The sequence below is a fragment of the Clarias gariepinus genome, chromosome 15, assembly GCF_024256425.1.
Source record: "Clarias gariepinus isolate MV-2021 ecotype Netherlands chromosome 15, CGAR_prim_01v2, whole genome shotgun sequence".
Classification (NCBI taxonomy): domain Eukaryota; kingdom Metazoa; phylum Chordata; class Actinopteri; order Siluriformes; family Clariidae; genus Clarias; species Clarias gariepinus.
The window spans coordinates 19,322,416-19,349,749 of record NC_071114.1 but is presented as its reverse complement, the minus strand read 5'-3'; the positions used below and the strand labels follow the sequence as shown (position 1 = coordinate 19,349,749).

Sequence of the window (27,334 nt, the reverse complement as noted above, 5' to 3'; positions counted from 1 at the left end):
CATGATACTAGGAAGCGCTGGTAGATGTGGGTTTATCATTAGCTTGGCCCAAAGTCCTCTGCATTTTCCTCGTCCTTCTTTACAGCCTCTAAGGCTCGCAGTGTTCACACGCCACCATCTTGTCTAAACTCTTAAGCCACAAGAATAAATGGTACGATGGAGGAATGAGGTCCAACACATATCATTTTGTATGAGATATCACACCCTCTCATGTCCTGGCTGAAAACACCTTTAATTAGGCCGTACAAGGCAGGCAAACCTATGGTAAACCATAGTTTAGACTCAAAAAATGTAATAGCCGCTCTTTCCCAAGCTGTGAGGCAGAGCAGCAATGTGTTGAACCTCGTTCCTTTTCCTCAGGGAACAGACGTTATAGCCATAACCATTTGTTCCTTTACAGTCGATTCAATCGGTAAAACACATTGTATGAGATATATGATAGTTACTGTAGTTCATTATGGACCCCTCAGAGAGGACAAAATGTGCAACCGTGGGGTTGTTATATCAAGACCAACCAAATATCGCCCATAGACATCCCTTTAAACAACGGCCATGATGCTGCCATAGCCATCATTGAATGTGCTTTCACCCTGAGGCAACAGGAAAACCTTGATGCTATGAGTTAATGAGATAGCTTCCACAATCCAGTGAGAAAAACGCGGTTTGGACTGCGCCTTACCCCCTACTGGACTGGCAAAAGCAAACAAACAATTGATTACATAAGCGCATATTATTTTTACTACAGGCCCAGTTGGCACAGCCTCTCAGTATTGGGCAATATCAGTTCTATTGGAGGAAAAGCATACAACAGAGCTGGGGTCCATGGGTGTAATAGTGCCCCACCCGGTGAGAGAGGCATCCGTTGATACTACAGTACCTTGTAAAACGACACCCTGCTTATCAGATAACCCTGACTCAACTATCTGGGTTCCCACTAGGACGGAAAACCCGACAGACAAGTGGGTGACGTCAGCCTCCTGTTAAGGTGGCGTAGCGGCACGGAACACGCAGGCAATAAGAGCAAATTCAGCATTGAAATGCTTGCATGTTCAACAGCCTGAGAGACCACAGCAAACAGACGCTGCCATCCCCATTAAGTGCAAAAACACTCAAACTGAAACCGAAACAGAGCAAAGCCGTGCTGAAACGCGACTATTCTGTTCTCCGAAAGATGCACTCGGCTGGTAAACAGGGCTAATAGTGGAAAAAATTCCTGAGCCTGAACTTTTTTCCTTGCCCCGGAGGTGAGTAGGGGTGAGGGTACTATGTATGCGACGCACTTTTACCACATAACTTGTTGGCCCTGGGCCAAATATATAAACAACCTATACAGATGTTATATGTATTAAAATTACAGTACGAATGTAGAATTTAAATTAAATTAAATCTTATTAGGATCGAAATTAAGCAAAGTAAACGTAACACAGTGATAACACTTTAGATTTATACACCCTAGATCATCATTATTGTCAAGTGGCTCTTTTTAGACATTTTCATATTTACATTATGCCCCCAGTATTATTCAAGAAAATACAGCATTTTCTTCTCAATATGTTCAGTGCCTAGATTGACATTATTAGCCCATCTTAGTACAATCACTGGAAGTAAATGCTACAGCCATACCAAGACAGTGGCAATAATAGTACTCCAAAGTACACAGGAATTGATTAACTAATTGATTATCCTCCGCTAATTTCTTACATAAAGTGACGAGTGGGTGGGTGATATTAAATGACAGATCAAGCTCAGCAATGAAGGAGCACAAGCGAATTTTTAAATCAGTCACACGATCAGTTATTAAGGGGGGGAATATTATGGCGTTATATTCCTGCCACAATACTTCTCGATTCTGTGCGCGCTCAACCCTGCCTGCATGCGCGTGCAACATTTATTTTCTGTGCGCGCTTGACTCTGCCTGTACGCTCGCTCAACTTTGTCCAGTGTTACAAAACTGCCCCAAAACTAGCCAATCACAGACATCCACACACTACTTCTGATTGGCTGTTCCTTCTCTATCACCTGCGCATCTCAGATCTAGAGAAATGACAGATCAATATCTGAGAACCTGTTAAAAAAAAATAAAGTCCCCCCACAGCCACAGTACGCCGGAAATCCAGCGTGGTGCTGGAACGATATCACCCCCGTGGTTAAGAAACACATGTCCAGACCTGAAAACAAAAACTGCTGACTTTGAGTCAGCAAACTTTTCTGCATGTTGTTTGAGAAACCCAGAGTCTGAATGCAAGACTGAACTAGCACTGCCTGTCTCTCCGCCCGCTCTCTGTAGCTTGCTATTAGCGGCCATTAGTCTAGATGGGCCAGTATGTGAACGCTTTTCTCCTAAATTGGAGACAGCGCCACCTCGATACACTTCGTGTATATGCGAAGAGATAGTAACCAAGCAAACAGCAGCACTGGTTACTCATAGGCCATGCCCTCAAATGCAAACCTCAGAAATTTTCTGTGCCCTGAAAAGATGTGTAAATGGTAAGCATCCGCGAGATTGATTGCAGTTAAGCAATTTACCCCAATACCAGACCAATTTCGAGCACATCATCCTGAAAAGCAGGCCCTTCAAAGCTATGCTGTTGGCTGAGAAACTCACGGCCCTCCAGACCCACCATGTAATCCATTTGGTCTGCTCAGATGAGAACAGGGACTTTCTCAGTCTGTAGGCTGTAGTCAGACTGTAGTCGCTAACACCAACAAAAACAGATAAACTGATTTTAATTCAAGTCCCAACAAATGAAGCTGTACAGTTAACCAACAGCAGCTAGCAAACTCAATGGAAAAAATGTTCCCTGTAAGGGGAACAGCGGAAAAAGTGTCAACAGTAGTTTATATGTATAGGCGGAGCTGCGCCTACATCACCACAGGTTTGCCTGCCTTTATGGCGTGAATAAACACATCTTAGCCAGGACACGAGAGGGCACTATGTCCCATACGATATGATGTGTGGTGTACCAAGTGAATCGACTGAAAGGGGAAAAGAACACATTTTCTTTGTAGTTGCTACCAGTTTCATAAGAATGTACATGATCTAATCATGTTAAACAGATGATTCTGTAAAATAAAGTCACCTCTGAGTCATCTGATCTGTCTCTGAAGGCCGTAGCAATGCTGTTCTGCATTGCTCTGATCCATGCCTGCTTAAGCTTTTCAGAATCAGCCTGCATCATACAGTTCCTGTACACATGCACACACAATTACTCATAATATTCATATTTTGCACCTACTTGATCAATTTAGTAAGCTTAATAATTAATAAGTCTTGCTCTTGGGGTTTAGTGCAGATTGTTATTGTCTTGTTTACAACTTAAAATGCTGCTGTCTTGGAGGTATTAACCCCAATGTTTTTTAAATACCTAGTTTACTCACTCACTCATCGTCTATAGCGTTTTATCCTGTATTCAGGGTTGCGGGGATCTGGAGACTTTTCCAGGAGGCTTAGAGCACGAAACAGGGTATACCCTGGACAGGGTGCCAATCCATCGCAAGGCGCACACACACATACACACTCAATCACACACTATGGGCAATTTGGAAACGCCAATTAGCCTAACCTGCATATCTTTGAACTGTGGGAGGAAACCCAGCAAGCACGGGGAGAACATGCAAACTCCATGCACACAGAGACAGGAATCGAGCCTGGCCGGGAATCGAACCCGGACTCTGGAAGTGCAAGGCGACAGTGCTAACCACTACACCACCGTGCCGTGCTGCCTTATCAAGTTTAATATGAGTTAATTATTTTATGTTTTATTATTATAAAACAACAATAATAAACAATTTTTTTTTTTAAGGTGTCCAACTTTTTCCCAATATTTCAGTACATAATTACTGTTGAGCCAAACTCACTTTGTGGGCGAAACCACCTCAAAGCAGAAGCGGCGTTCAATGTCCTCGCAGTGTTTAACTGTGCACAACCTCAGATCTTCCACCACCACTGTTGGGTTATCCTAGATTAAAATATAAATAAATAAATAATTAACACTAACACCATTATCTGTGTTTTATAAAGAAAAAAAAACAAAAACTTTGTGACTAACCTTAAACTTCTTCTGATACACTAGCTGATTGTTCTGGATTGAGAACCAGCGTCTACAAGAAGAAAAAAAACACAGATCAATCGTTCAATTCACACTATTTGTTACAACGAACATCTTTAGACTAGGAGGGAAACCAGTATGCTTAGTAAAAAAAAATAAAAAATTAAAAAGCATGAGGAGAATATGCAAACTCCACTCCAACTTCGAAGGCGTGAGGTGACGGTGATAAAATTTGTGAATACTGAAATACTATTAGATTGTTAAGTAGAATAATTAGGTTTAATAGGAGTGTTTGTTCAAGATGGAAAAAAAAATATTTTAATTTGCTAATTATTCTGTAATATTGTCAACGAACAGAAACCTATTTTTCTTTGCGCTGTAGCCAAAGAAATATTGTAGCTAACAATTAATCTATGATGTTGTAATTCCTTTTATTTTATTTTATTGTTCATCATGAACCCATTTCCAGACAGGATTAAGCTTAACTGGATACAATTCCTGAAGAAATGAAAAACCCAATTAAATTTAAATGAAGCAATTTTGGGGCCAAAAAGTTTTGAAAAGGGAAATCTATGGGCAAATGAATGGTCATGCACCTGTTCCTCTGCAAAACCTGTTTGGGGGCTAAAAAAAAGTGCAAAAAGTCCCTTTTAATTAAAGGGATTGATGGGATAACTTTGTATTTTAGTATTTTGTTTCTGACTGGTCATGCTCGTTCTCTTGATAAACAACACCAATTTAAACAGAGCTATTGTGCATGTTCCAACCTGTTCCATGTTTTGAAAGCGTTACTGGCCCTCTTGAACAGATAACCCTCCATAATGATCCCATTCTCAGCATCTACATTGTACTCCAGCTTGGTGTCATCATTCCAATAATCCTGAGGAAATTAAAATAATAATAGCAATAAAAAAAAAAAACTTTTACAATCCTTTACAAAATCCACCAAAAAGTCATTAAAAATTGTCCATAATTTTTGAAAAAGTGAAAATCTAATTATATGATAACAGAAAACCACTTCTTATATAAAATCCAAATCAGGAAACATGTTCGTCTACATTAAAACAACATCATCAATAATGCTGTGCTCACGTCAAGCAAAAACTAACAAATCTAAATGGCAAAAATGAAATTAGCAGTAGGTCACTGAAACCATTGTGCTTGTGGTGTGGTGCTGTACTCAGTGTGCTGTAAATGAATTCCTCTGGAGGAGGAAAGAGAATTACAGAAAGCAGATTTAATGGTGGTGATTATGTTACAGAGAAAAGACATAAGGTGAGAAGAGCTGCTGTCTACTTAAATTACATTTAGAGGACATTATACTGTATGTTATCTTTTTCAGTCCAGTCCGAGTCACCTATCAGGATGTGTTATTAAACTATACTGTAGGTCCTAAAATGTGTGTTTAATATAGACCTTTAAATAAAAGCAAAGTGTAATCAAGGCAATAACAGGAGAAGCCTAAAAAAAACTAGAATGTTACTAGGATGACAAAGTATTCCTGAGGTGAGAGAATGCTAGCCTATATGTTCAGTTTTATCATGATAATTAGGATTTACAACACCTACTCTACATCTACAGAGATGTTTTCGGGCATGTAGGACATAGGCTTAGTACATTTTATGCATTCACTTACACACTAAAAATATTGTATATAATTGTAAATATTGGTATCTGGTGCACTGCTACACGATGAGCTACTTCCAAGATTTGCTCTCATCAACGAATATCCGTGGATCCAAGTTGCGTTCGTATCGGTGGTAATTCGTAAATGTTTGTTAGTCTGGGACTCATTCTCTGGTATTCATTCATTACCCTGTCCAATCAGACTAATCAGCTTGATATCTGGGTAAAAAAGATGCAATAGTCCAAGACACCATACACATTCATAATATACTTAAGTGCTACAAATGCAATGGAAATGATTTTGAAACTGACAAGAGTGATTCACGAGTCAAATGATGTGGAGGAAATGACAGAGTCAGACATAATACACAGAGAGAGGAAGAGGAACTACAGAGTAAGGACTGTGAACTAAATCAACAACAGCTATATGTAAATGCCTCTGATGTCAATGTTAAGTCGGTTCTTTTGTTTCTTTTAACATAACAGAATATCTACAACAAAGTTACACATTACACAAACAAAGCATCCATAAGCCAATTCAAGCCAAGCATCACCTAGATTCCACCAATGTGTGAAACTTTTAGTTGTCAATTTCAAATTATTCATGCAAGCATGAAGCGGATTGGTGTTAGAAATTTTTCATGGCTAATGAAATACACAGAAAAGAAAATATGAAAAATCTTTTACTCACAGGACTGGACCACTCATAAACCACATCTAATAGAGAAGGCATGCAAGCTTTTAACCTCGAGGAGGAGGTTCTGTTTTCCCTCCACACTCACAGGTTTTGTGTCTGCAGTTAGTAGACTGAGGCCTGATTTAGAAAGCTACAAGTGTGAGACATTATAAGTAAAACTAACATGGCATCATCTTCACTTACAGTCATGTGCAAAAGATAACACCTCTCTTTATTGTGTTTTAGTTTAAAACATAAAACCATCTGATCAAAGTGGGCATCAGTATTAGGCAAATACAACCTCAGTCAAACACCACAACTTTTTTCACCATGCCATTGTTTATTTAACAAAAATAAGGGGGTGGGGGGGACATGTGGGTCATACTAAGTACCCCTTACTGCCTCCACAGGATTGCAGCCAGGTGCTGCTAATCATCAGCCCTTGATTAACCGAACATCAGCAGATGTGCAGACTCCAAATTGTTTGGAAACGGTTTTTTTTTTAATTTTTTTTTATAAGAGTTCAACATTCTACAGTCAAAGATTTTCAGGCAAAGGTTTTTTTTTTGGCTTTAATTTTGTTAAACAAATAATGGCAAAATGAAAAAAAAAAACTGATATTTTGTTTATCTGAGGTTGTATTTGCCTAATACTGAGATCTGCTATGATCAGATAATTTATGTTTTTTTACACAGACAAAAAAAAAAAAAAAAACATGGTTAAAATAGGAGGTACTAACTTTTGAACATGTACTGTATGTATACCACAGAGCACTTGAAATGTAGTATTTGATTGGCTAGAAGGTGTGCATCAGGTCTGTGTAACTGTTTGGCTACTCTGGCTATAACAAACAATTAGTTAAAATTAAATGAGCTTGTTTAAAGGGAGCCCGGTTAAGTTTAACTTAACCGGGCTAGTGCAACTCTAAAATTAAAAAAAACAACCCATACTGTGCTTCTATGTAGAATTTATTTATTTATTTGTATAACTGCTTTCTTACACAACACATAATACATGACCATACAAGTCTGAATGTAGAGAAAGTAATGATCCCATGACCACAAGTTACTAATGTCCCTGTGTTTAAGTGATAAAAACAAAGACAGAGAGAAAGAGAGCAATGATGCCTACCAAGCATTGCAGTGACGATCATACTGTGTATGGGTGAGTAAGCATCATCACTAGCTTTAGCAAGCAGGCTAGAATAACCAGGAAGAGCCCTGCTGCATTAGATTTGTATCCTGTGTGTGTATGTGTGTTGACCTTTTAAATGTAATAATGTAGAGAGTAAGGAGATTTGACAATAGAATGAAGAAAAAGGAGACAGACTCACCTGCTGAGCCGCCTTGGATAAAGTGCAAAGAGAAAGGAGAGGAGAAACATTAAAAATGCTGACACACACATGCAGTAGGTCTCCCCTACCACCTCCCTCTCGCTCTCCCTATACCACTAGTCCATCTCTCTCCTGATCATTCTCTTTTTTTTCTTACTCAATCTATTTCCTCTCTCCTGATCCCTTTTTTCTTTCCAAATCCCATCATTCCCCTTTCCTTTTCCCATTCCCTCTCTCATCCTCAGTCTCTCTCCTTTCCCCTCTTAATCCTTTTATTCCCCCTCTTTCTCCCCTACTCTTCTCTCCCCATTCCTCCATTCCCTCTCTTCCTCTCCCTATTCCCCTCTCTTACCAATTCTTATTTTCTCTTTTTATTCTTTCCCTTCCCCCTTTCAGCCTATCCCTTTATTCCCCCTCTTCATCTCCCTATCTTGCTTTTCTAGGCATGTTTCTCTTCGTATCACTCTAAACCTTCTCTCTCTCTCTGTCCCCCATACCAGCCACCATACAGCAGGCCTGTCTCACCCTCTCAATTCAATACCTATAATGCGAAACAAGTACTCACTAGCTTTAGCATGAGGATATTATGACATTACACAGAGGTGATAATATTCACATTTCACAGACGCCTACATGATGATCCAATGTACACACAGTCCAGGGAATCATAAGAATTCGGATTAAATTCATGTATATAGTATACATGCTATACATAGTATACTTTAGGGCGTTTATAAAAAAAAACTTCAATGCCAGTGGTGGCCATCATTTTATTTTGCTTTCGCAAATAATGCAAAGCTACACAAAATCTGTCCACCCCCATCAATGCAGTCAATAAGAGCAGTGCCAATTAGCATAGTAAAACATTTAATTAAATTGCAAAATTGTACACTTAAAAGTAGAGGTGACATCTGCTTCTCACAGCAGCTATAAACCAACACACAGGTCTAATTTTTCACCAGGGTCATAGTTCCAACACAAACAAAACAGAAAAGCTAATTCCGAGGAAGCATGGAATTTCCTTTCTTATCAATAAAGTAGTGCTGTTGCATTAAATATCATACTATTGTATGGAGTGCCAAAGATACAACACCTGTGCTGATATTCAGTACAACAGCAAACAAGTGCGATATTGCTTTTAAACTGTTTCACAAACACCATTTATCATCAAGAGTTAACGACCGACAGTTAGACTAATTAAGAGTGACAAAAGTAATTTTTAAATTCTTACCCAAACTATGTAGCCAAAAATTGAGTAGGAGTAACAATGGAGGTAGTGGACAGACCTGTAAATCTCAACAAGTTGCTATTTATATTTCTGCTTATTCTGCTTTAAAATATTACCTAACTTTTTGGTTCTGAGGGGGAATTCCTAATTCTGTAAAATGGAAAAGTAGTACGCTATGTGAGGTGCACAATCCCTTGTCCCACATAAGGTGCCGTTTAAGAAGTGCCACTGATCAGGAGTTTGGGATGGATTTGGGGTTGAGTTATGTGTTAGGAGCTTGTTAGCTAAGAACAAAACACAGATGTGTTTGAAAATGTTTAAGATGACAATATTAGCAAATGTGTTGTCTTACTGAAATTGCTTTAGTGACTTGAGTTTTAAATGTGGGTTTTAGATGGCAGCTGCTCTTCCCCTTTTTGCAAAGGTTTCTTTACCAAGAACACAATTTTTTAACAAGTGATTTCTTTTATTTGTAACTACAATTTTGGCATTACGGCAACGCCAATGTAGCGCTGTATCATAATGCACCAGGAAAGCCAAGAAGAGTGTCCTTTTGGCCTACTTAATAGTTGCACCCTGGTATTTTGTGGCTGTTCAACAGGTGAATGTTGTTTCCGCTGCATCTAAGCTCAGAAAGTTTTTGTAAAAAGGTTTTCCAAATTAACATTAAATATTAGTGCAATTATTTACACTTATAGAATCAGCCATTACTTTCCAAAAAGAGTTCACAGGGAAGAGAATCATAAATGCAGGTGAACCAGTTCAGGCATCATCTGATAGGAAGATGAAAAGTAATTATTTATCTTACGAATGTGGTTTGTGTGAATTTGGCTACGTTGACACTGCAGACAATATTGACCCATATCCATTTACTGACCAAAGCAAATATTTTCGTTTGGCTGTTCATATTATGATTTTAATATGACCCGGAACTGACATTAGTCAAACAGATCAGGCTCGTAATCTGACCTGCATGTCAAGGGAAAAACACGATAGGGGAAGGGATAGCTCAGTGGCTCTGGACTGGACTGGTATTGGACTTTGGATCAAAAGGTCATCAAAAACATATCACCGTTTGGCCAATGTATGATGACTTCAATAAAAGTTACTCTGGATAAGGGCATCGGCCAAATGCATTAAACATAAATGTAAATGATGTGTTCAAGTTCACCTTAAAAAAGGCAAGTTTTCCACAGCGTTAGTTTAATTTGGAGTAATGGTAGTTGTTTAAGTACCTGAGCTCAAACTGAAGCAGGAGGACACGCACAGACCCATAAGAACTACATAATACTTACCTATTGTTAGATCTCAAATAAAACTAAAGAATTTTTTGCTGCCTCATTTTTGTTAGTTAACATTAGCTACTGATGCAGCTTTGCTTTTAGGCTGAAATGTAACGTTGAATTCATCCAAATATCTCAAAGTTTATTCAACAATTTTGTTAGTTTTTATTGGCTTTCTTGCATGACATAAGCTTTACAAGGCTAATGTTTACTCTTCAGCTGATTACATGAATTTATATAAATCAATATCAAATTGTGTAACTAATATTTCTCTGTACTTAGAGAAAAGGGGCAGAAATCCTTCTTCACTACTCCACTAAAATCCTCCTTCATCATCATATCCATCAAACTATGATCTATTGTGTCATATTGATGTAGTCACGTAAATTCTGTTTAGACTCTTTATACCAAGGTCACACTGCAAAATCAGATCTGTATCTAACTTAGTAACACATATGGACGTGGTGCTAATCAGAATTGAAAATATTAGATTCCTGGTGGTTTGGGCTGGTCACGCTAGCATAGCGCGTAGCCTATGTAGCGTAGCAAAGTGCAAAACCACAATAAGTTGGAACACAATTAGTGTTGGAAAGCAGAGAAATCATTATATCAGTAGATGCTGGTTTAGCAACTGTGTGTTTGTGTTTGTCTGCACCAGTATAGCGGGACTGTTTACTTACAGACAAAAACACATTTAAACACTAGAGTTTTCTGGATAAAAGACACGATACCATTTACATTTCTCAGCCAATTTCAAGTGTAAATTTATTATGAGGTATAAAAACACTTTCTTTTTGTATTCAGCTGTTTATATTCACTTGTCTTTGTTATTACTTGTCCATGAATACCTGAAAGTTTTTTTGTGTGTAAAGCAAATATTCACCATCTGTTTTTGCAAAACGAAAAGTTACTCAGAGTGAACACTAGTGTTATACATAGTTATGCTTCTGTTATTTTAGACTTTGGGAGAATGTTGGCTCCATTTACTAGCTTCTGGTTTCACTTTGTAGAAAAAATCACCACTGACGACTTTTGTGGTCACAGAAAATCAAACAACATTTTTCTCTTATTTTGTTTAAGGAAATACAAATCACACTTAAAAAGAAAAGCATAATACACTGTAGGTATGATTTCTACTTAGTGTCAAAGTTTTGAGACAAGTTTAATAACTAGAACCACATACTTAATTTAAAAGTATAGGGGGGGAAAACACTATTTCCATCAATCAACCAACATAGAAAAAAAACCCCCCTCCAAAATCAGTCTACAGATGAGCCACAGACGGTAGAACAGGATCTTTAGCCATTTAACAAAACACATTTTGTTATTTGTTGTTAGGTTTTAATGTTAGTTTGGTTGATGACAGATGACCAAGTGAACAATGTGAACAAGTGACAGTCCAAGTAAAAGAAAGTGAAAAATTATAGAAGTCTTTTTTTGTTTAGTTTTTTTTACCTTTTGCCGAATAGTGGAGTGCTTAGTTACCATGTCCCTCTTATCCTTTGCTTCATCAATCATCAACTGCTCCAACTAAAACACACATGCCAAAAAAAAATAAAATCTCAGGGTTAAAAATATGTGTGTGAGTGAGTGAGTGTAAGAGAGAGAGAGAATAACCTTTCAAAGTAAGTTAGCCATATAGATTTTTCTCTTTTCTTCCATGTTTTGGCAAGGCAAGTCGACTTGTTCAGGAGAACTATTTAGTGAAATGAATCCTACATACAGAATCCCATGCTTGGGAAAGGCAAGGCCTATGCATGGGTATAAAGCAGTATAAAGTATAACAGAATAAAGTGAAACAAAGTATATAAATACACACATTTATACATTATGTAGGCCACACGATCTACATGGTCGTCCTTTGAAAAGTGTGTTCATTTACACACACACACACACACACACACGGGCGCACACACACACACATGGGCGCACACACACGGGCGCACACACACGGGCGCGCACACGCGCGCACACACACGCGCGCACACACGCGCACACACACACACAATACACCCACCTGTGGACAGCTTCTCCATGCCAGTCTACAAAGTTCCTGTACATTCTTCAGCTTCATGATGGTTCTCACTCTAACCCACAGAGCTCCTATAAAACACGCTCCTGATCGACACAACAGGTCTAACGTTTACTCCATCAGACTCTAAATTAGATTCAACTTACACTAACCTTTCCTTCTTTTTTTCCCCTGCCTCACCTTCTTCACCACTCACACACTCTCTGGGAATACCCAGACTGGGAATAACCAGTCATTCCTTCAACCTCTACTTCCTCTTTCCAGTGTCAGTTTCCTGTACATGGAATTCAAGCAAAAATAAAGCGAAGAAATACTAATGGACAAAATATCCCCATCCTCCATACTTGCAAAGACATGAACAAACTCAAACCTGGGTCTATAAGTTCAACAACAAGTCACACAGATGTAGAAAATATATCTAATCTTACAGACAGATTTATATGGACACACCCCACTGAGGGACAAGGGAAGCAAAAATACTCCAAAGTTAGACAAAAGCTAATTTAAATTTGTAAAGGATTCTAAAATAAGTACAAACAAAACACATAAAGATACAGGCCAAACTTGCTTTGTCAACCTTAAAGCTGCATACGCCATGTTTTTTTCCCCCACAGACATTTCAACAACATGTCTGACATGATAGTCATCATGATAATTGGAATTCCCAATACCTTTTTTCCCTTAATATCATGGGAAAATCCAAGCAACTCCACCCAGACCACAGAAATACTAACTGTAGACCTCCACACAAGTTCTTCCTAAAAAGTAATTTCCGAACAATAGAAGCTTCTACGAACAATCTGTAAAATCTTGGAAACTCCTAGATTTAAAACAAAACAACAAATTTGATTTGGAAACTTAATCCAACGCCACAACAACAACAACAAATCTGTGAATATGTGAATAATTTAGTGATAAAACATGAACAATCATGGCCGATCAAGTTGAAAACCAGGCAATTCTGGTGACTGGCTGATTGCCCTGTGCATTTATATAATAAATGTAAAATAAATTAAATAATAATTATAAAATAAATTAATAATAATAATCACCAACTGACTTGACACATATGTATGGTTAGATAAAACTTACTCAGCTAAATAAGCCAAGGTGTATGTTAACCTTTAGCCTCCTCTGTACATTAAATATTACCAATATTACCATATATGTCTCAAACACTGTAATCATATTTTTGTATATAAAAACAATCAAAGCTTTTAGAAAAGTCATGTAAATGAAGTACAATATGAAACATATATACAATAAACCTCTATTAACCTTAATTTATGATTCCTCTGGGCACCGGCTGCGTTAATTTCTTTTAACTGAAAGTGGCTCTCTTTTCTTCTTGCTACAATGTCCTTGCTAACTTTCTTAGGATCCACCCATAGTCCTATGTCATTACTAAATCTTTCACAAAACTGAAAAAAACACCTAAATATTTTAAACTGTCTTCACTTGGCTTCCCCCTCCACCCCAACACAAGTTTTGAATGGCTCCAGAACATACGCAAAATTCACTTGTATGCTGAAAATGCTTTGTATACCAGCAATTCTTGCAAAATTTTAGTTCTTAAAATGTAAATTCTCAAGGCAGGTGTATGCCAAGGTACCATTGTATGATGTGATGGAGGTTATGAGAAACATTCAATTAGCTATATCAGAAACTCAGGGAAAAATGCAAAATTATGCTGAATGACACCAAAAGGCAATTTAGCATCGACCAACCCACATACTGGCTAGATCATTCAGATCCTGTAACGAAATACTGAAATTTAATCTGGAAAAAAAAAATTAGGAATGGAACCCATCTGATTTTATTTAAATAAATTATTTGGACTGCGCTCCAAGATGCTTAGGAACTTTTACTCCTGCACCACAGAGAGCATCCTGACAGGAAACATCACAACCTGGTTTGCTATGTCCCTGGCTTGGTACCCCTAAGCCAGGGATATAGCACAGTAGTGGCCAAGATAAATCATAAGTTAACCTTAATCAAGGAGGTCTATTTACTTTAAATTTTACTTCACTTTCACGTCTTTTCTAAATAATTTGTGTTATTTAAAATAAAAATATGATTATGGTATTGGAAATTGGTAATACTGGTAATATTTCGGGTGGCTGGAACGAATTATCTGTATTGACATTATTTCCTGGGGCAAAATGCGCTTCACAATACAAATTTTCAAAAGAACTCGCCTCCATACTGGATTAAATTTATATGTCAAGGTACCAATGCACACGGAACAATGATCGAAATAATATATTTTTTAGTACTAGCTATTAAAAGTATTTTTGTGTGAAAATAAAAAAGCAAGTCCTTGCATCTGATTCAATATTATCAATATGATGTTAATATTTTTCAAACTTATATTTCAAATAAAACATTTGGCTTTCCATAGCTTGATATGATATTCATGGCAATGAATTTTTAGGTAAAAAAATTATTACAATTATATTAAGTCATAAAATTATACATAATTAGGGGCATAGCCAATTTGTGTAACTAGCTATCTGCTATGCATCACTTTATGCTAATTGGATATCTGGAATTATTGTAGTGTAACTTGAACTCCACAAGAAGTGCAGGTGTTGACACAGGATGACGTATAGGGTATGGATGACTGAGTTCAATCAAATGCAAGATAACTTCTGCATATAAATTAAATGTCAGCAACCTTAGCATTTTACCTAAGCTAAACCTAGTTCATGTTCTAACCAACACCGAGGCTCTGTTTGTTCTGGCCATTTGCCCATTTATGGGTTTTATGTTGAGTCAGCTCTGGCCAAGATAGTGATGACCGGAGCACAAAACCACTTTAAAACCACTCAAAAAACCTATGGGTGAAGTCATAGAGGGTTTGTCTAAATAACAGGCGCTTGGCTTTACCTGCCCCCCGAGTTGCTTCATTAGTGGGTGAAGTTCACTGAACAGGTCATAACCTTGGTGGAAGAAGGTCAGATGGGCATACATGAAGGACAGCATCTAAATAATCAGTAAAAAAAACAACAAAAAAACAAAACATATATTATATATAGAAAAGAATGTGTAAGAAAGAGAAAATTAGGTTGTCAATGAGAATTTACATTTTGTAATATCATTATTAAAAGTAAATATACTTGCCGATTTGAGAATTTCTGATTGTCTCTTAGACTGCAAAAGATTAATCTATAGACAGAAAAATAAAACAGTTACTGTTACCACCCTAATGGTGGGTTCAGTATTTCCCCAAGTATTTAATTCCTCTTAGGGCATGGCAGCTATAAACAGTTGTCCCCTTACCATCCTCTCTTTTTTCTCTCTTAAAGTTAATAAAAAATTGAGCATGCGCACACAAGCATGGTCACAATGTAATAATAAACTGACTATTGACTATACAAGTGACACAGGCGCACTGAGAGGAGGCATTGGAGACGATTACCCACAATCCCACAGAGCGAGAAAAAGAAGAACCATTGGCTTGGTTGTAAACATGTGACAAATCGCATGCGTACTTGTATATCAAGACCTCGCTCGTTTATTAAGTAAACATTTATTTAAAAATGTTGCTCTTCTTGCAAAACACTCGCAGACCAAGTTACTTACAATCTAAGGGTTCACTGTACCATATCTAGTGACCCTAACAACTTTGAATCTTAACCTTGTTCTGCCTCCTGGTATGCTACAGGTCTGTGTTTACCTGGAGGACATAATCCAGAACAATATGTCGGAAGCATTTGCGTGTAGCATTAAGGATGCCGTTAGCTTCTTCCACCTCATGTTGTTTATTTCTGGGAGCCTGAGCATTCTTGATCAATGCTGTCTCCTTTTCCTCACTCACTTTATCAAACTGCTTCTTTGACTCTTTGAACCTGCGCAGGTCCCTAAAAAATATACACACACAAATGTAAATACATCAGTCATTAGTGGTACTAATACTGTTGGTGTAGTGTACAGATAGTAACAGTTGCAGTACTTACTCTTTCACAAACATCTGAAGTTGTGATTTAATCGAGCGCTGAGCCTGGTCAAATAAAATCTGTTATCAGGGGAACAGAACAGGCGTCAGTTCTCATTTCTAACAAATATTTATAAGATGTATTCATCCTGTTTATAGGATGTAATGAAAGTCTTAATAACCTGGGTTTATGTAATTATTCTCACTGCAGAACAAAAGCTCCATTTGGTTCTAATGCAAGGAATAGTACTCAAAATGAGTGCAAAAAAAAAGAGCACAGGTTGTCCCCTACTCACAAACAAGTTCCATTCCTGGAGCACGTTTGTAAGTCAGAAATGTTCTTAAGTCTGACAAACTGAGTTTTATACACAGGTCTTATACACACGCCTTTGACACAAATATACAACATACAACATAGTCAATCCACTTAACTAAACCTGTCCCCTTTCCCAGCACTGCCATCATGTGGCCAAAAACCATAACAAGTAAGCAATCCTCCCTATTTTGCTTACTAAGATTACAAAAGGTCAATGGAATTGTTCTTAACAAAAAAACAATAAACCTGTGTGTGTGTGTGTGTGTGTGTGTGTGTGTGTGTGTGAGAGAGAGAGCAGAAGTGTGTATTTAACCACCACAATGCATAGTCATCTAAAGATCATGTGCTTGGTTTCATGCAATGTGAGCCTTAACCAGAGTGACGTGATTTTACTGCAGATCTAAACTCTGACTCATTTCACTGACCAATACACACATACGCACACACACAGACACGCATGCACCCACATCTAGATCAAGAAAATATTCATAGTAGGGCAGAAGCAGAAATGAGAAGTCTTAAAGACACACAGACACACAGCCCAGCTCTGGTTCTCTTACTGTGTGATAGTTGGTCATCTCCTGCAAACTCTCAGCAAACTTCATCAGACTCGACTGTGGAAACAAAACAAAATGTCAAAACTGAACTCTGGTCTTAATAACACTTATAATTCCAGTGCTGGTAAAGTGTGGATAAACAGATAAGTGGTTATGCATTGTTCTGTAATAAATAGAATTGTTGGCAAAATTATAATCCAGAATTAAACACTCCTCACCTCAATGACCTCATCTTCAGCCGACTGCTGTGCTAACTCACGGATACCGTTCACAAACTGCTTGTTGGCCGAGACATAGGCCTTTCCAGCATCGATCATCCCAATGCACAGCTTCACCAACTGAAAAATAAATAAATATGATTGTAATTAATTAGTAGGTTAGAAAAGTTGCACACAATGTGTGAAAAATCTGGTCGTTAGATGAGACCAAAAGTCTTAGAATACGTAACGTAAGACGATCTATTGCTACTGTGAACAAATACAACTGAAGCCAATGACAAAAGTTGTACAAATGTGAGAAATTTCTGACAAAAAATTTACAAAAATAAAAAACACGAAGGACAGCGACTAATACTGTACAATCACTGTATTACCTCAAGCTTAGCTTAAAGAACATTTCCCAGTAATTTTTCTGTACAACCTGATTCACAGATGATCAATGACATAAGCCGTACAGTGATTTTTCTTCTAAACAACATTTATCACTGGAGAAACTTAATCATACAGCACTCTCCACAATTATTGGCACACCTGGTTAAAATGTGTTCTTAGGTTTCTAATAAATAAATTTTTATTTCAAAAACATGATCTTACATAACAAATGCTGAAAATCCAACCTTTAACTGAAGTGAATTTAAAATGACAAAAAAAAAAAAAAAAGTTTGTGCTGTGGGCCTGTTACTCTTTTAAAGTTCCTGGGAACCTTGATAGAGTACATGGCATCATGAACTGAATATAATGGCCTCTGTCAGAAAGCTGAAGAATATCCTGGGTTCTCTCTTATGCACTCTCCCCTTCAGTTCACCCCGCAGGTTTTCAATTGGATTATGACACAAAACGTGGCAAAATCTACACAAAAATGGTTCCATAGACACCAAATCAAGCTCCTCCCATTGCCATCTCGGTCTACAGACCTCAACTCAATTGAAAACCTGAGGGGTGAGCTGAAGACGAGTGTGCGTAAGAGAAGACCCATGATGGTCTAGAACGACTGCGCAGAGAGGAATAGTCAAAAATCCCGCTATCTTTGTATTCTCCAATCTTGTGAAAGAAGGAGATGAAGTTAGCCAATAATTGTGGCATACCTCCTTTTTAAAAAAAATTTGTTGGTCTTTTTACTTTTCTTTTTTTGCATTTAGATAACACATAACACATAACATCCATTTCATGGATCTATACTCAGCAAAAAAAGAAACGTCCTCTGACTTTCAACTGTTTTTACTTTCAGTAAACTTAATGTATAAATATTTGTATGAACACTAAAAGAGTCAACACCATAAGATTTAAACTAAAAATGTTTCACAATGTGTTCCTGATTGAAGGGAGGCTCAAAATCAAAAGTACCAGTCAGTGGTACAGTCATCTGGTGTGGCCACCAGCTGCTTGAAGTACTGCAGTGCATCTCCTCCTCATGGACTGCCTATTGCGAACAGTCTGAGCACTGATGGACGGATTGTGTGTTCCTGGTGTGACTCGGGCAGTTGTTGTGGCCATCCTGTACCTGTCACGCAGGTGTGATATTCGGATGTACCGATCCTGTGCAGGTGTTGTTACACGTGGTCTTCCACTGCGAGGATGATCAGCTGTCCTTCCTGTCTCCCTGTAGCGCTGTCTTAGGCGTCTCACAGTGCGGACATGGCAATTTATTGCCCTAGCCGCATCAGCAGTCCTCATGCCTCCCTGCAGCATCATTCACGCAGATAAGCAGGGACCCTGGGCATCTTTCTTTTGGTGTTTTTCGCAGTCGGTAGACAAGTCTTTTTAGTGTTCTGCGTTTTTAGAACGGTGACCTTAAATGCCCACTTTCCGTAAGCTGTTAAGGTTCTTAACGACCATTCCACCGGTGCATGTTAATTAATTGATTATGGTTAATTGAACATGCAAAAACATAGTTTAAACCCTTTACAATAAAGATCTGTAAAGTTATTTGTATTTTTACAACATTATTGTGTCAGGTAGCTCCTATTTAAGTGATTTCTTGATTGAAACAGGTGTGGCAGTAATCAGGCCTGGGGGTGACTACAGAAATTGAACTCAGGCGTTATAAACCACAGTTAAGTTATTTTTTAACAAGGGGGGCAATCACTTTTTCACACAGGGCCATGTAGATTTGGAGTTTTTTTTCTTCCTTAATAACGAAAACCTTCATTTAAAAACTGCATTTTGTGTTCAATTATGTTATCTTTGACTAATAGCTAACGGTTTTTGATGATCAGAAACATTTAAGTGTGACAAACATGCAAAAGAATAAGAAATAGGGAGGGGCAAATAGTTTTTCACACCACTGTGTATGTGTGTGTTTCACACACACACACATACACTCGTATACATACATATTGAAAAAGACACAGTGTTATGTGTTATCTAGCCAAATACCCAGATATTTATATTGAGTAGTCTGATCCAATAGTGTCTCATCAAGGGAGCAGATACTTGGAAAGCTTGATGGAACATGACCTTTTTTTCCCGAACCACATGACTTCAGTATTGGATGCATAAGGACACGTCTTAACCTGGGGTGCCAATAATTGTGTATAACGGGAGAATCTGACATTGAGAAAACACACCATCTCCACAGGGTCTGTTACAGAACTTGGCAGAGATCCCACAGTGTGTGTCGAGGAACAATCTTCTGAAAATATCACACGTGATTTGGGTAGCGTTGTGGCCCAGCAGTAATATGTGAAGTGTTATGTGATATGTGAAATTGTTTTAAAGATTCCCTTAGTAAGTAAATTTTATTAGTTCAAATTTGAGATCTTTTAAAGCAACAGCTCAGTTTTTCAGTCAATACACTTATGCTAAGAGGCTTCCTAATCCTGCTGTTCTGTTTTTGTAAACAGGGCTGAAAAATGTATTCAAATGTCCATGAGCACGGTTGCTCCCCCCTCTCCCCCCCACCCCCATTCTCTTTGCTCAACCCATTTATAAGCCTGATGTTAGTAAAGAATCTAAATGAATTAAATTATGATTTCAGGAGAAATTATAATTTACAATAATTTATGGCTAGCATAAATTAGTGCACTTGTTTGATATTTGGGGAAACACAGAATGAACCCAGCAGATCTTTACAGACTTACACATTTGCCAGCCAAGCTGCAGGTCTTTTTTCTTTTTGCAGGTTATTATTTCTTTCCGTTTGATATCATGAGCAGGCGTCACTATAGCTGGGCACATGATCGTATTGTGACAGAATAATAATTGATGTTGTGATAAATTATTTCATGCGGGTTATGTTAACATTGTGGGCATCACAATTTTTACAATATTTTGTAAAATAACTACAGAAGAACCTCTGGAAGCACATTTTATATAATCCTCCAGTGATTAACTTGACTGTAAAATGTTAAAAAGTTCTACCAAATTTTTATCTTCTTAAATTATTATAGGTATTGTACAAACACATATATACATACATACATACACACACACATACACACACACAGTATATATACAGTGGTGGCCAAAAGTTTTAAGAATGACACAAATATTAGTTTTCACAAAGTTTGCTGCCAAACTGCTTTTAGATCTTTGTTTCAGTTGTTTCTGTGATGTACTGAAATATAAATACAAGCACTTCATTTGTTTTAAAGGGTTTTATCGACAATTACATGACATTTATGCAGAGTCAGTATTTGCAGTGTTGGCCCTTCTTTTTCAGGACCTCTGCAATTTGACTGGGCATGCTCTCAATCAACTTCTGGGTCAAATCCTGACTGATAGCAACCCATTCTTTCATAATCACTTCTTGGAGTTTGTCAGAATTAGTGGGTTTTTGTTTGTCCACCCGCCTCTTGAGGATTGACCACAAGTTCTCAATGGGATTAAGATCTGGGAAGTTTCCAGGCCATGGACCCAAAATTTCAACGTTTTGGACCCCGAGCCACTTAGTTATCACTTTTGCCTTATGGCACAGTGCTCCATTGTGCTGGAAAATGCATTGTTCTTCACCAAACTGTTGTTGGATTCTTGGAAGATGTTGCTGATGGAGGGTGTTTTGGTACCATTCTTTATTCATGGCTGTGTTTTTGGGCAAAATTGTGAGTGAGCCCACTTCCTTGGATGAGAAGCAACCCCACACATGAATGGTCTCAGGATGCTTTATTGTTGGCATGAGACAGGACTGATGGTAGCGCTCACCTTTTCTTCTCCGGGCAAGCCTTTTTCCAGATGCCCCAAACAATCGGAAAGAGGCTTCATTGGAGAATATGACTTTGCCCCAGTCCTCAGCAGTCCATTCACCATACTTTCTGCAAAAGATCAATTTGTCCCTAATGTTTTTTTTGGAAAGAAGTGGCTTCTTTGCAGCCCTTCTTGACACCAGGCCATCTTCCAAAAGTCTTCGCCTCACTGTGCGTGCAGATGCGCTCACACCTGCCTGCTGCCATTCCTGAGCAAGCTCTGCACTAGTGGCACTCCGATCCCGCAGCTAAATCCTCTTTAGGAGACAATCCTGGCGCTTGCTGGACTTTCTTGGGCGCCTTGAAGCCTTATTAACAAGAATTTAACTTCTTTCCTTGAAGTTCTTGATGATCCTATAAATTGTTGATTTAGGTGCAATCTTAGTAGCCACAATATCCTTGCCTGTGAAGTCATTTTTATGTAACGCAGTGATGGCTGCATGCGTTTCTTTGCAGGTCACCGTGGTTAACAATGAAAGAACAATGATTTCAAGCATCACCCTCCTTTTAACATGTCAAGTCTGCCATTCTAACCCAATCAGCCTGACATAATGATCTCCAGCCTTGTGCTCGTCAACATTCTCACCTGAGTTAACAAGACGATTACTGAAATTTCAGCAGGTCCTTTAATGACAGCAATGAAATGCAGTGGAATGGTTTTTTTTTAGGATTAAGTTAATTTTCATGGCAAAGAAGGACTATGCAATTCATCTGATTACTCTTCATAACATTCTGGAGTATATGCAAATTGCTATTATAAAAACTTAGGCAGCAACTTTTCCAATTTCCAATATTTATGTAATTCTCAAACTTTTGGCCACGACTGAAATATATATCTCAGTCGTGGCCAAAAGTTTGGACACACCTTCTCATTCAATGTGTTTTCTTTATTTTCATGACCATTTACATTGGTAGATTCTCACTGAAGGCATCAACACCATGAATGAACACATGTGGAGTTATATACTTAACAAAAAAAAAGGTGAAATAACTGAAAACATGTTTTATATTTTAGTTTCTTCAAAATAGCCACCCTTTGCTCTGATTACTGCTTGGCATACTCTTGGCATTCTCTTGAGAGCTTCAAGAGGTAGTCACCTAAAATTGTTTTCACTTCACAGATGTGCCTTATCAGGGTTAATTAGTGGAATTTCTTGCTTTATCAATGGGGTTGGGACCATCAGTGGTGTTGTGCAGAAGTCAGGTTACTACACACCTGCCAGCCCTATTGGACAACTGTTAAAATTCATATTATGGCAATAACCAATCAGCTAACTAAAGAAAAACGGGTGGCCATCATTACTTTAAGAAATAAAGGCCAGTCAGTTCGGAAAATTGCAAAAACTTTAATTGTGTCCCCAAGTGGAGTCGCAAAAACCATCAAGCGCTACAACGAAACTGGCACACATGAGGACCGACCCAGGAAAGGAAGACCAAGAGTAATCTCTGCTTCTGAAGACAAGTTCATCTGAGTTACCAGCCTCAGAAATCACAAGTTATCAGCAGCTCAGATCAGAGACCAGATAAATGCCACACAGAGTTCAAGCAGGAGACCCATCTCTAGAACAACTGTTAAGAGGAGACTGCGCAAATCAGGCCTTCATGGTCAAATATCTGCCAGGAAACCACTGCTAAGGAGAGGCAACAAGCAGAAGAGATTTTTTGGGCCAAGAAACACAAGGAATGGACATTAGACCAGTGAAAATCTGTGCTTTGGTCTGATGAGTCCAAATTTGGGATCTTTGGTTCCAACCGCCGTGGCTTTGTGAGACACAGAAAAGGAGAACGGATGGATTCCACATGCCTGGTTCCCACTGTGAAGTATGAGTGAAGGCAAAAGGGCCAACAAGTGCTAAACACCTCTGGGAACTCCTTCAAGACTGTTGGTAAACCATTTCAGGTGACTACCTCTTAAAGCTGATCGAGAGAATGCCAAGAGTGTGCCAAGCAGTAATCAGAGCAAAGGGTGGCTATTTTGAAGAAACTAAAATATAAAACATGTTTTCAGTTATTTCACCTTTTTTTGTTAAGTACATAACTCCACGTGTTCATTCATAGTTTTGATGCCTTCAGTGAGAATCTACCAATGTAAATGGTCATGAAAATAAAGAAAACACATTGAATGAGAAGGTGTGACCAAATATTTGGCCTGTACTGTATATATTTGTACAATATTTTGTATAAAAAAAAATTATACAGCACTACTGTTTTTGACCATGCTTCAGGCAGCAGCATAACTGTATATTGTAGAAATGTCTTGAAATATCTCAAAGATGTTTTTCATGTCAATCAGCCCTAGTTGTCACTGTTCAAAAGCATTTGGGCGGATTAGTGCGTGTTGGGAATTTACAGAGAGGCTAATTTCAGAAGCATGACCCTCCTCTTCCTTCTCCTCCTGTTCTTTGAGATCTAAGGGAAAATCCTTCTTTGGCATGAAGAGGAAGTGAGAATGTGAGTCACTCAAATAAACTGCTCTGAACACAGCAGTGCTCAATCACTGACTTTCATTTCTGTTTTACAAGGTCTCTTGCTGAAATGCTCTCTTCACTTCCTCTTGGTCTGAATCCCTTTAGCCATCAACATTTGGATAAGTCTGTTAGATGATAATTTGGTCAATAACATGAGATTTATATACATTGACTAGTCGACCACCAAAAGGTCAACACTGACGGACACATAACATAAACGTGATGTTAATGTAAAATATCATACCCAGCATGCTTACTGTACACTTCTGTCTCATGTTCATGTGTCAGAGATCTAAACCATAATTAGTTGTTTCCTTAGATCATAGTTTGAGGGGAAGATGGCGGCGGTGAGGTCGGCTGCCGTCACGACTGCTCCGACCTATTTTACTAGGTTTTCGTCTTTTAAGTTATCTTTCAGTAACTTTAAACCGGCTAATTCATCACCATGGAGTACATTAGTTATGATAGGAGACACTCTTGAGCTGGCCGAGTGAGATCCTGAAAGACAACAAAGGACGCGACGCGAAGTGGCGGCCCCGAGGGAAACAAGCCGGCGTCAGGAACAGGCTGAGAGCCAGTGCACACCGCACACCTCTGCCTAGCATCCTGCTCGCCAACGTCCAGTCACTGGAGAACAAGCTCGATGACCTCAGGGCCAGGATAAAGTTCCAGAGAGACATTCGGGACTGCAACCTCCTCTGCTTCACCGAGACATGGCTGAACCCAGCGGTGCCGGACCACGCCATCCAGCCGGCCGAGTTCTTCTCGGTTCACTGCATGGACAGGACACGGGACTCGGGGAAGTGGAAGGGGAGGCGGCGTGTGTTTAATGGTGAACAGCAGCTGGTGCAACAGCGCGAGCGTTGTTCCTCTCACACACTCCTGCACACCAAATCTGGAACTACTGTCCATCATGTGTCGTCCTTTTTATCTACCTCGGGAGTTCACATCGGTCATAATCAGCGGCGTTTATATTCCACCACAAGCAGACACGGACACTGCCTTATGCGAGCTGCATGAGGCACTCACACAGCACCAAACACAGCATCTGGACGCTGCGCTTATTGTGGCGGGGGACTTTAACAGTGCCGACCTCAAACGCGCAGCACCAAACTTCTATCAGCACATCACCTGCCCCACCAGGGGCGAAAGGACACTGGACCACTGCTATACAACGGTCAAGGACGGCTACAAGGCACAATCCCGCCCCCTGTTTGGTAAATCCGACCAGGCCACCATCTTCCTCATGCCAAAATACAAAAAAAGGCTGAAACAGGAAGTTCCGGTTCAGAGGGAGGTCGCGCGCTGGACGGACCAATCGGTGGCCGCGTTACAGCACTCGATGACGCAGACTGGGACATGTTCAGAAACAGCTCCGATGACGTCAGCGTGTTTACAGAAGCGGTTGTGGAATTCATCGGGAAACTAGCGGATGATACCATGGAGAAAAAGACTATTAGAATGTTTCCCAACCAGAAGCCGTGGGTGGATAAAAGCATCCGCGACGCTCTAAGGTCTCGCACCGCTGCCTACAACATGAGACTTGCGTCGGGGGCCATGGAACCGTACAAGGCTGCGTCATACAACGTCCGGAAGGCGGTAAAAGAGGCGAAGCAGCGGTACGGGAGGAAGCTAGAGTCACAACTCCAACAGAGTGACACTAGGAGCCTGTGGCAGGGATTAAGGACAATTATGGACTATAAAGCACCAACAACCGGTATGACGAACGCGGACGCAACTCTGGCAGACGAGCTGAACACTTTCTATGCTCGCTTCGAGGCTGCAGCTAAAGACGCTAGCAATGCTAATGCTAGCGGCGCTAACGGCTACAGACAGGAAGACACTGCCAGCACCGGAAACGCGTTTATCATCACCGAGCATGACGTGAGGAGAGCCTTTAAGCATACCGCCCAAACCGTTCTACTGATGATGCCATCTCTCACCTCCTCCACACATCACTCACTCACCTGGACACTAGGAAAGGAAATTGTGAAAATGTGAAAATGCTCTTCATCGACTACAGCTCTGCATTTAATACCATAATTGCCTCCACACTTACCACCAAGCTGGAGCACCTGGGACTCAGCTCATCTATGTGGCCAGTGGATCTCCAACTTTCTAACTGGCAGACCACAGGCAGTAAGGATGGGCGGTCATGTCTAAGCCTCCCTCACTCTCAGCACTGGAGCCCCCCAGGGCTGTGTTCTGAGCCCCCTGCTGTACTCTTTGTACACATTTGACTGCGTGGCCACTATCAACTCCACCGCCATCATCAAGTTTGCTGACGACACTGTCGTGGTGGGCCTGATCACCAACAACGATGAGTCGGCCTACCTAGAGGAGACTGAAAATCTGGAGAAATGGTGCCAGAGAAACAATCTCACCCTGAACGTCAGCAAAGACAAAGGAGCTGATTGTGGATTTTGTACAAAGCAGGAGAGGAACTACCAGACCCCAGTCATCAACAGCAGCCCAGTGGAGAGAGTGGACAGCTTTCGATACCTCGGTGTTTACATCATGCAGGACCTGTCATGGTCCTGTCACATCAACACCGTGGTGAAAAAGGCCCGGCAGCGTCTCTACCACCTTAGACGCTTGAGAGACTTTAGACTGCGCTCCAAGGTGCTCAGGAATTTCTACTCCTGCACCATAGAAAGCGTCCTGACGAGAAACATCACAACCTGGTTCGGGAACAGCACCATGCAGGACAGACGAGCTCTACAGAGGGTGGTGCGTTCAGCTGAACGAATCATTCGCACCAAGCTCCCTGACCTGCACTCGATCTACAGCAAACGGTGCTGGACTAAGGCCAGGAAGATGGTGAAGGACCTCAGCCATCCCAACAATGGACTGTTCTCTCTGTTGCGGTCTGGGAAGCGATTCCGCTCCCTGAAGACCAATACAGAGAGATTGAGGAGGAGCTTCTTCCCGCAGGCCATAAGGTCTCTCAACCACCCAATACAGGACTAATATCATCTCTTTTACATCCAACAATGGGCAATCATGGACACTATGGACACATTCATGCAAACTTTTTGCACTATATACTTATACTTTCATTATGGACCACTGCACAAATCACTTTAATAATAAGACACTTTAAGAAGTCACTTTATGCATATTTGCACACCTCAGCCAGTTTTACATTACTTATTTTCTTCTTTTATATTTCTATATCATATATTTTTTTTCTTATTTGTACAGTATATTTTTATTTTATTTTACTTAGCACATTATATTTTATTTTTACTAGTTAATTTCTTTTTTCTGCAATATTTTTTTTACTGCAATATATCTTTATTTTTACTTGTACAGTATATTTTACCATTTAACTTTATTTTCTACCGTATTACCTTTTATTTATATTTATTTCCTATGTTTAAGCTTTTAGTAGTCGAAAAAGCATTTCACTGCATATCGTTCTATGTAT

General features: G+C 39.4%; 1 protein-coding gene across 8 annotated transcripts in view; it reads right to left on the bottom strand.

Moving 5' to 3' along the window:
* Positions 1-27,334, bottom strand: part of LOC128542770 (arf-GAP with coiled-coil, ANK repeat and PH domain-containing protein 2-like) — a 66,949-nt gene that overhangs the window by 21,899 nt on the left and 17,716 nt on the right. For all 8 annotated transcript variants that reach the window (XM_053512778.1, XM_053512777.1, XM_053512776.1 and 5 more), the window contains exons 3-13: positions 17,256-17,375; positions 17,041-17,094; positions 16,187-16,245; positions 15,907-16,090; positions 15,351-15,395; positions 15,117-15,212; positions 11,651-11,725; positions 4,817-4,929; positions 4,050-4,101; positions 3,859-3,959; positions 3,081-3,186 (exon numbers count right to left, since the gene is read on the bottom strand). In XM_053512778.1, coding sequence (XP_053368753.1) covers positions 3,081-3,186; positions 3,859-3,959; positions 4,050-4,101; positions 4,817-4,929; positions 11,651-11,725; positions 15,117-15,212; positions 15,351-15,395; positions 15,907-16,090; positions 16,187-16,245; positions 17,041-17,094; positions 17,256-17,375 — 1,005 coding nt within the window. The remainder of the gene's footprint in view (positions 1-3,080; positions 3,187-3,858; positions 3,960-4,049; positions 4,102-4,816; positions 4,930-11,650; positions 11,726-15,116; positions 15,213-15,350; positions 15,396-15,906; positions 16,091-16,186; positions 16,246-17,040; positions 17,095-17,255; positions 17,376-27,334) is intronic.